General features: G+C 39.8%; 1 protein-coding gene across 1 annotated transcript in view; it reads right to left on the bottom strand.

The window, feature by feature from the left end:
- Positions 1-3635: 3635 nt before the first annotated feature.
- The window catches only part of LOC113007991 (thrombospondin type-1 domain-containing protein 7B-like), a 28435-nt gene continuing 21068 nt past the window's right edge, over positions 3636-11002 (bottom strand). Inside the window, exons 9-13 of the mRNA XM_026145083.1 lie at positions 8803-8898; positions 7583-7665; positions 6747-6942; positions 6362-6449; positions 3636-6068 (exon numbers count right to left, since the gene is read on the bottom strand). Coding sequence (XP_026000868.1) covers positions 5987-6068; positions 6362-6449; positions 6747-6942; positions 7583-7665; positions 8803-8898 — 545 coding nt within the window. The 3' untranslated portion in view covers positions 3636-5986. The remainder of the gene's footprint in view (positions 6069-6361; positions 6450-6746; positions 6943-7582; positions 7666-8802; positions 8899-11002) is intronic.

Raw genomic sequence — 11002 nt, 5'->3', positions numbered from 1 at the left:
GAAGCTGATTGGGAATATGCTCAAGTACAGATTGATATGACAAAGAAGAACATGCTTTTGTGGTGTAGTTTATTGCACATTGTGTTGCAGAAAGTCTACAATTTATCAGAGTAATTTGACTCTGTTGGATGATTCGATCAGTCTGATTATTTCTTATTAAAGTTTTTGTGAAATGTAAAAAAATAAAATAAAAATGAAAAAAATGGTGGAACAGTATCTCCCAGCAGGTTCTGTTGCTAGGATCCTCCCAACCCATCCCAACATTTGCAGACCATATTATTACTGTCATTATTAAATGGATGATGAAAGCAGTACTTCACCTGCCACATAGTCTTTGGAAAAATCTTTATTTTAGGCCTTAAAAAGCACCTGTAAACTGTAGCTCATTCACAAGACAACAAAAATGCCTTTTCATCTCTGGCTTCAAATGAAGAGTGTTTAAATAGGAAAACAAGACAAATAAGTTAAACAAGGCTAAGATCAACAACTTGTCAAGAAAGATAGAAGCACTGACTTGATTTCTAATAAAAGAAATCCTTTTATTAGAAAATAATAAAGAAGCCCTTCTTTATTGTGTCAGTTGAGTCACTTACATCATTGTGTCACTTACACAACGCTCGCTTACACAATGCCTATCCTTGTGTTGTGTAAGTGCACTCGCTAACACAGCTAATATCCTCGGTTCTTTTATCGTCTTGTATTAGTTGTGATCAATTAGTAGAAGTTTAAAAGGCTTGTTTATGAATTCAGGTTGGATAATTGGCACATCTTCAGCACAAGTATAATAACTGTGCATGAGATTAGAAGCGTGTTTATTGTCAGTTTGTTGATTTTTCTTTCTGTGCTGCTGCAGTAGTGAGATGAATGAGATCTAGGATAGAAAGTGCGACATTTATGACGTAATCGTTTCATTTTAGCAGTGATATTTTACAACCTTGGCTCCTCAGAGAGCATCGTGCCTTCACCTACCGACACACATAGCCTAATCACTTTGTTGGTTTGTGTGTCTCAGTTTGCAAATGTACCAAGAAATCATTGCATTTCACTGGGTTTACTTGACATCATTTACCTCTAAACACTGACTGAGGTGAATTTAAATCAGTACTTCATAATTTTTCCAGTTCATCATAAAAGAAAGTCTTGCATCCTTTTTTTTAAATATTTTTTAAAACATTGTGGAAGATTAAAATTTCATCTTGAACCAAATAATGCTGTCAGACGAAAATGAAAAGCACTGACCTTATAACAACAATTTGTCCTTATTTCAGAGACTCCATGTGGAAACCAGGATTTTTATTAATTACATAAGCTTGCACCAGCTCATCTTTTTGACCTCACAGTTCTCCGTGTTCCACCTTTGCACCCTCTAAGATCTCAGTGTGCTGGCTCATGTAATCACCAAAAATGGAAGTCAGAAGATTAGTGGGTGGACTGGCATGAAGTCCTTCTCTTCTCCTTCTTGATTAATTAGATACCCAGCCTGCCTAACTGTCAAATTCAGCACCAAATATTTATTAGTCTGTCTCACTTTCTCTGTCTTTCTATCCCTAGAAGGCCCAGCAAGACACACACTATTGTGCATTTTGTGCTCTGTGATAAAAGCTTCCTTCAGCTGCTCCCTTGCAACAAGGGGGTTACCACAGCAGGTAGCTCCACATTTTTGATCTGGCAGGGTTTTACGCTGAAAGCTGGATGCCCTTCCAACCCCAAAGGGAATTTGTTTCTCTGGCAGGACTCAACCTTTCACTCGCCAAGTGAACGTGTTAACCACCACACTATCAGAAGCACGCGATGCCAGGTCATAGTTAAAAAGAGTGTCAGCCGCTCATCTCTTCAATCTAGCTTTTAATGGTCCTTTGAGCTAAATAGCAATGTCAGTAATAACATGTTCGCAATGACAACACTGACATTTTTGTGTCCACCATTTCACTTGAATGTGTTACCGTGCAAGGATTTATATATTGGCTCTAAAAAGAAGAAATCTTTAGTTTGCCATTCACTTAGTTATAAGTACTGGATAAAATGCACTTTTGAGTTAGGGGAATGTAGAGAAACTTTTTACTTGGTTGTTCACTGAATCATTTGCTTTGACATTAAACACCACACTACAACATAGGGGTACACTTTAATACCCCTATTATTAAATAATAATGATAATAATAATAAATGGTTAATCAGTTGTCAATTTACCTTCAGTTAATAATTATTTGGGAGGCACAACAGCTGAGATCCAGCCTAACACTGACCCTGCGTTGGATATGTGGAAGAAAACAGATAGATGGCTGGATGTTTACTAATTAATAAACAGTTGGTTTATTACACAGTTGCAACTTTACAATGAGCATCCAGATAATGTTCATAGGTGATGTTGATAACTCTTGTTCTAAAGCATAGTGTAGCAGGTAGATGGACACGGAGTGGTACATCTTCATGGGTTAAGTGAAAACATTAACTTTCTGCTGCCACTACATTAAAGCATGGTTGAAAACACACTCGAGACAAATCTATACAATGTAAGTGATTAATTGTTAGTTTCAGTGAAACAGCTGAATCAGGCAGTAGTAGTTTTGGACTAGCTCCAACATCCCCAACCCCTAAACTTACAAACTAAATAACTTAGTGAAGTCAAAGATAGCTGCCCTTGTATTAAGTCTTCAAGAAATGTCATAATTTATCAGCTTCAGCAGCACTGGTGATTAAAACTGACTGTAGAGGAGTCTCATGCAATTAAATCCTGATCCTGATATAAACCTTGATGGGATTATCCTAAAGGCATGGAGAATACTGGTGGTCAAGAGACCTGTAATGAACACGATCTGAATGAAACTGGCTTCTTGTTTCAATGTCTGCTGGCCGACGATTCCTAATACATTCATAAAATCCTAAAAAGACTTTTTTTCCCCTGGAAAAAACATTAACAGACTTATTTTAGAGAGGCTGAACATATCAGAAACTAGATATCTCTAAGAACTGCTTCACTCCTCTGGGCTGCAGATTCACACATAATACATTAGTAATAAATGATAATAAGCATTATAATGGCCATTATTTTAAAGCATTAAGCACTGATGATGCTAAACATTCATTAAGCTCTGCTCTGCCCTGACAAACTGCAGGATACAGCATTTTATTAGAATCAGCCAGCTTTCATATGATAGATAAATAAAATTAATTAAACTAACCATTTTCATTCCGCTCACAAGCATCCACTGAAATGTGCAAATATGTCTTGAAAGCTACTAAAATGAGATGAATAGAACATGACAAGATCGGCCCACATCTTTGCCACAGATCAGATGGCCGTGACACAAGCATTTGAATTCAACCTTCTCTTAAACAAAAGTGACAGTCTTAAATAAATGAATTAGATGAGACAAAAGATTTAAACACTGTTTCCTTCGCAACCTGCGTGCATCCTGCGGGACTATCAGACTGGGAATCTGACTGGAGGGCAAGATGAATCTTATCAGCAGCTTATATATTCTAGGCTTTGCCTCTGAGCCTGTATCAGTAATTAGAATTTATCAGGACTCGATAGTCAAGGAGCCGATGGAGATCACAGGAGAACAAAAGCATCCCTCAAAAAAATATTTAAAAAGGTGCACCAAAGAGGAAAGAAAGCAGTGCATTGATTTCACATGGTTTCACAATTTATTTGCATTTTTGTCCAGCTCTCCATGTACACACAATAAAAACACAAGCAGCATGATGCTGTAAACAATGGGTGAACATACTTTTAGTTTTCTGGGACATAACCAGAGAGACGTCTCATCAAATCAGGCTGTTTTTTTCTTTTAAATACAGTAAATAATTAGTATGTCATGTTTTCAGAAAGGGGTTTCACTTTACTTTTATTCGTTATCCTTGTCATCATTTTCCACATGTTCCTTTGTGTCACTTTATCGGCCAAATATTAGAAACACTGTCTAAATTAAACGATTCTGAAATGTTCGGTAAATTGTAAAACAGAATCTTTGCAAAGGCCACTTGGAGAACGTTCTGCCAAAATGGATCTAGCATGCCTACATACAATCAGCTGTTGGAATACAGTCACGTAACAACCGTATTTGCACAACCGTTAAGATTAAAGAGTTCCCGATAAAATACATTCAGGAGGAGATCGGACAACACAAGACCAAATCTCCAGTTAGTCTTGGCAGAACGAGAAACAGCATAAACTCCGATCAGAGCCAAAATTAGCCAATACCAGGAACTTCATTCTCCACTGGGCTGTGTGAATATTGCACAAAAGGAAGGTGAAAAGTCTCGAATCTACCAAGATGCTATGAGTGGAAATATATATATTTTTTAAAAAAGACAGGGCTAGAAAATAAGACTAGAATAAGAAAATAAATAAGAAGCTGCCGGATTATTAAATTATGTGCTCATAAATATTTGGTATTTGCTATCTTTTATGTCTTCAGCCCTGTACTCATGGTACAAAAACAACAACAACAACAAAAGACCTTGTATTTGGATGTAAAATAAAGCACTAAAATATGACAATTTTTAAATAAATAAAGCGCATCTGCTCTGTTAAAGCACTGTGTGTAATCCAGTGGATAATTCGTCCTCTCTATGCTCCGGTATGTTTTGATGCTTAGTCCTTTCTTGCTTTGCATTTAGTGAAAAAGTGCTTAACACATTTATTAGACCACAACCCATAGAAAGGTTCATACCACAACTGGCTTAATTACACAGTAACGGTAATTACCAGAATAATATTTTATGTTTCTGTAACAGTTAAATCGACCTGTATGCGCAAACTTGTTATATGCTGACAAATAATTATCATTGATATCCACGAATTTTCACATTTAGTTAAAAAAAACAATAAAAAAGACCCCAAACTGCTTGTTATTTTTTTGATAAAAATGTCAAATTACAGTTATTTCCTTGTGTTCCTGAACAGAGAAATTAGTTTTAGTGGTTGAATATTATGCTTCATTAATTTCTGATTTTTTAAATCTAAAAATATGAATTCTTTTTATATTTGCCTAATAAATACTTATTTATTCGTATTATTCTTTTAATGGCAGGTGGTCTAATAACCTTTAAGCACTGCATATGAGGTATGGTCTTTATCATACTGGTATTACATACTGTAATTTGCATTATGTGCGATACCGCACTCGTCACCAAAATACTCGGACGTTTTTTGGTTTTGTACAAATTACTCCGCTCTGACTTACTTACTCATTTTTGTCCTCAGTGGTCGAGAATCCAGGGAGAATAAGGGAGGAGAAATTACTGCATCATTGTATCGTTAAACTCAAGGCAAGCCTGCATTTGGTTTTCACATATACACAACATATGGCATCATCAACAAAACACAATCTGACAGCAAAAACTTGCATTACAATTAAAACACTAGAAAAGTCATCGGAAAGGAAAACGGAATCAGCACTAACGTAGTGCATAGACCATCGTGTTTATTGTCGAAAATTCAAAAAAAGGCTGTTTTAGTTTACTCAAAAGGCTTGAGACGTTTCCTTTCACAAAGATCCACCACTGATGAGACAAAGTCAAATACTCCCACCTCTGTGGGTCTTTGAATATCACGAGCGACTGCTGACGAGTCAACCAGGATGTCCCTCGGATACTTGACACACACAAAAAAGAAAACAAAAAAACCCCCCTCCAAGAGCAACAGCTGTGCATTCATCTTCTTTCGCAGGTTTTAAATAGTGCTTCAACTGTGTGTTCATGTTGCAAGCATTAAAAAAAGAAAAGAAACTAGAGGTCCTTGTCTCATTTTTTCACTTTGATCAGCTCTGGTTCCTCTTCTTTGAGGAAGCGAGTGGCTCTAGCGAGATTTGTTACCCTTCAGCAGCAAATCATGTGTGATCGTTGCTATTCGCTGATCTATTTGAGACATTGCAAAAACCGAGCAAACAGTAAGTGACGGATGTGCTTCCTAACAATCTGAACACAGGCAGCAGGCTGTCTGATGCCGAGCGTGTCCTTGTGAGGTATAGCAGCCTGGTTACATATCCATGTCACCATCATAGGCCAGGGTCAAGGGCTTCTGCGGTGGGGGAGACGTCTTAGTGGTTTTGGATGGCTTACTGAAAAAAAAAAAAAAAGGACAGACAAGAAAGAAAAGCTAAGAGTTCATGTGGCTTAGTAGCACAAGGCAGCCCAACTTGATTTCAGTCCTTACAAAGAATTCCATTATCTGATAACAGCAACACAGCAGACAAAGTATAGAGTAGACTATAACTCATACTTGGCAGGGTTCTGTCCAAGGAAAGACACTTGCTTTCCTTCTTGATGTTCTCCATTCTCATACAGAATGCGCACAAACCACAATGAATCTTTTGTTTCTGAGACTGAACACCGAGTAGAAAACGGTACATACCAGACCAGGAACGATAACGCTATAATGAAGAGTATTAAGATGAATCCAACAGCAGTCACGGCATAAACCCACAGCTTTACTCTTCCATCTGTGCAATCAGAAAGCAGTTTTTAATAGAAAGTTTTAAATATATGTAAGTCTACATCTATTTTATGAATATCTTTTAGAACTTTTTCCTCACTGCTCAGAATAAATAAGTAGGGCTAGTCCTGACTACAGTTTTAGGCATTTAAAGTCTATTGAACATTGTCTTTCTTGTAATATATAATGAATTCGTGTAAAAACATGGACCTAAATTCCTCCCCCGTCCCGGTGAGCAACAAAGTTAGGTTCAAAGGTCGTAGCAGTACTGGTTGGTCTGCACACATGATTTCCATTTCAGTACCTGGGCCAACAGGTCGTAGGGTCCACTCGTTGTAGCGGTCTTTGGCCTTAGACGGCCCAGGTTTTAATCTGCCAGAGTTAGTTTTCACATCTGCTTTCTTATTGTTGTCCAACCCCGGAGTTCTGGTGCAGTAGTCCAAGAAACCGTGAGTGGTCATCACCTCAGTGTAACCCTTCTCACACCCACACACTCCACTCTGCATGAGGGGGAAAGAAGCCCAGAAGAACATCATTTACAGCGAGCTGACGATGACTGCAGTTGTTGCTTTCCAATTACTGCAAAGCACTGCTGACAAATGGGCTGCCACATATTTGGACCGTTCTGTTTTACTCAACAAAATATTTCTCACTCTAAACACAGGTTTACTTTTTCCAGCACTAAATTGTTCTCGTCGGGGGGTAGATTACACCGCTTCCCGGATCTGGAAACGGATAAGAATGCGCCCCGTCAGGCTAAAAACAGGCACCCTGAAACAAATGCAACACGTGATTTCACAGCGTTGCATTTGTGGGTGCAGTAACACGGGGGTACTCTAAGGGGCAGTAAAACTTCAAGCTAAATCTATTATTTGTCATTTTCATGCTGCTTGTGTGCAGTCCCCCCACCTCATAGGTGTAGTCTCTAACTGACATGGAGCCCACGTTCATTGGTATTAATCTGATTATTCTTTAATGGCCTGTTCTGCCAAATTAAAAATGTCATCTGTCAAAATCCATTTAACTCCCCACCGAAAACGTGGGGGCAGCAAAAAAATAAAAATAAAACGGCAAAAAAACCAAAAAAACAGTGAGAATTACAGAGATCACAGCTGCCTGATCAAAGTGCAATGGTCTTACCGGCGTGCAGTGTGAGAACGGTTTTGTGCACGGAGGATGACAGTGTCTTAGCGTGGTGGGCCTTTTTTGTGGGAAACATCCCCCTGGAGAAAGACAGTGTGTTCTTATTTCTGTTCCTTTACCTATTGATTGCTAAATTAATGTACTGTCACATCAGATTAATGGGCTTAGTTGCCTATCAGAGCCCCCCATCAGTCTGTGAACATTTTAATTCCAACATGGAAAATTGCATGTCAAAATATCAAAGAGTAATGCCTGAGGTTGTTGCCTTCTTTGCAGAGGGAGGTTATTCCTTCTGGGCTCATATTTGCCAAAAACACTTCCTAGCAGTGATAAGATCACATTCAACCACTATTTACAGCACATCAAGCTCGCCTAAAGCTTTCATTCCCCCAATACCATTACCTTTGTTCTCGTTCTCTACGCCTGCTTTACTTCCCACAAATACAAATGCACGTTTATATTTATATGGATTGAAAGCCTTGCAGCTCAGAGTCTGGCTTATTGATTACTTATGTTAAGAGGCAGAAATCAATGGAGGCTCCACTGAGACTAGGTAGATCAAATAAGGTGTTAAATTCAACTAGAACTCTATACTAAAGCCATGCTTTTTCTCTGAGTGTGTATTTATACGCATGTGAAAGAAACATGTGTTCCAATGGAAGACTGTGAAGTACTATCAGATGTTTTTGAGAGGGGGTAAAATAGCTAATCATAATTGTTACAGGATGTAACCCATGGACAGTATATTATCATAAACTCAAATGATTAACAAAGGCAAAAAGACATCGTATCCGATTTTGTATCGAGCCTTCTCAGATCTTTTCCAACGTCTCGTTTCCAATTATCTCGTGAACCAACAAGAAAATCATGATCTAAATTTATTTCTGAACCACCTGCTAAAGCCACCTCTGCTAATATTACCAGTGTAATAGCTTTCTTAGATGAATGAAAGCAGATTCACTTACTGTCATGGCAACGCTTACAAATTTCTTTTTGAGCGATCAAATTATCTGATATTGTAGCACATATCCGTGTGATCCAGACTGAATTGAAAAATGATTCAGTTCAGCATGGGGGAACAAAAACAGAACTGGGGCACTTTTAGCTGCAGCCTGCATTAATATGATTTATATTTATACAAGAACATGTCTGCGTTTTCCCAGGAGCAATTCTGTTTGACCCATCTAAGGTGGCCAGAAGACCCAACGACTGTTCACCTGTAACATTGACGCCGTCTGAGCGCTGACACCATACTGTTCTCTCGTTGTTGCTCCATCCTCCTGTCCTCCACTGGTAACTGTGGCATTTTCCTCCTGTTGCAACAGCAGAGAGGCAGAGACGACGCTCATTAGCAGTTTGTGTTGGCCAAGCAGACCTGTCGTCAGGCCAAGATTGACGTTAACTACCACTCCTTTCTGCAACTTCATTATGGTAAGACATATTACGGTTTTAGTATGGGAAGAAAATGCACCTTTGTAACTGATGCAGTGTGCTGTGAGACAAAGGTGGTGAAAATGATCTCAAAATTGGTTGGAAATGTCTGAAAAATGCCATTTTTTGTTTGTTTTTTTGCAGGAAAGCTCATATTTTCCCAGAGGAAGCTACAGGGAAAAATTGATTTAAAGAGAGAAACAGTGAAAGGCACTTGAGCGTCATGTATTAAAGAAAATGTGCAGTGCTAAAATATGGGACAAACGATTAAAAACACTAAAGGAAAGGAAATAAAGAACAAGGTTAGGACAATTTATATATTCGCTGTAGCCCACAGTTACCCTGTTATGGTTTCAAAAACAACAAATTAATAGAAAAACAATCAAGAGGCAAAATAATTTGTAGACAATATATATATATATATATATATAAATATATATATATATATATATATATATATATATATATATATAGAAACATGTGTTCCAATGGAACAAGAAGGCATCGGTGGGCAAGGGACGAAAACAGGGCGTTGTTGGAATGCTACTACGCAAGTAACCCCGGCGGAAGGGGCTACATGAATAGGATGAGGGACCTATGGATTCTTCGATACCCAACATCCACAATGACGGCGAAACAACTAGTAGCTCAGTGTTCCAACATTCGAAAGAAGGGACTGCTCTCACAGCTAGAGATTGACGAGGTACAACACAAATGCTACGGCAAGGAGGAGTCAGGACGCCAGGTCAGGGGGGAGATATCATCACCCCCACCCGAGATTGGGTACATAGCCCCAAGTGCGATAGGAGAAGGATCGTTGAGTGCGAGAGGAACTGACCTGAAAAATAGGATCATGGCCAAGCTTGAAACCTGGATCCCCCGTAGCCGGTTACCAAGATTACGTGAAGTACCCTCAGAAGGTCTGCTAGATGATGTTAATGCAGCACTACGGGCAATACCTACAACCACGATTACCGACACTAACAAGCTGATCTACAATACGGCAGCAGTGATCAGTGAGATGCTTGGCTACAAGTTGAAGGGGCAGTACCCTCCATGGAGAAGGAGGCTAGAGGGCAAGATCAAAGTAGCACGGAGGGAGGTTAGCCAACTAACGGAGTTGCAGAAAGGTGCGACAAATAAGGTGCCTAAGAAATACAGCAAGCTGTCCATACCTGAGGCCTTGGAAACTGCCAAGCAAAGACTCACAGCCTTGGCCAGCCGCTTGAGGAGGTACACCAGAGAGATAGAAGGCAGGAGAATAAACCAGCTGTTCTCCACAGAACCAGCAAAGGTGTACTCTCAGTGGCAAGGGAACAATAAGAGAACAGCACCACCAAGGCTGGAGACGGAGCAATACTGGAAGAGCATATGGGAGAAGGATGCAACCCATAACGGCAATGCTCAGTGGCTAGAGGATCTGAGGGCAGACCACAGCGACCTCCCTGAACAGGGTCCAGTAACCATCACAGTGGCAGATATCCAAGAAAGAGTCTCCAGTATGAAGAGTTGGACAGCACCAGGGCCCGACATGGTTCACACCTACTGGCTGAAGAAGCTGACTGCACTCCACGAGCGTCTGGCAGCACAAATGAACCAGCTGCTAGTTAACGAAAGACACCCGGAATGGCTAACTGAAGGCCGGACGGTCCTGATCCCCAAGGACCCCAAGAAGGGACCGGTCCCCTCCAACTACCGACCAATAACCTGCCTCAGTACTACATGGAAGCTCCTGTCAGGCATCATATCGGCTAAGATGAACAGGCACATGGGTCAATACATGAGCGGGACACAGAAAGGAATTGGCAAGAATACCAGAGGTGCAAAACACCAGCTACTGGTAGACAGAACAATCAGCCGAGACTGCAAGACCAGACTGACCAACCTGTGCACTGCCTGGATTGATTACAAGAAGGCCTATGACTCAATGCCCCACAGCTGGATACTGGAATGCCTAGAATTGTACAAGATCAATGGGACCCTAAG

The sequence above is a fragment of the Astatotilapia calliptera genome, chromosome 16, assembly GCF_900246225.1.
Source record: "Astatotilapia calliptera chromosome 16, fAstCal1.2, whole genome shotgun sequence".
Classification (NCBI taxonomy): Eukaryota; Metazoa; Chordata; class Actinopteri; order Cichliformes; family Cichlidae; genus Astatotilapia; species Astatotilapia calliptera.
Note: the sequence above shows the minus strand (reverse complement) of the source record. Positions and strands in the feature narration are given on the sequence as shown.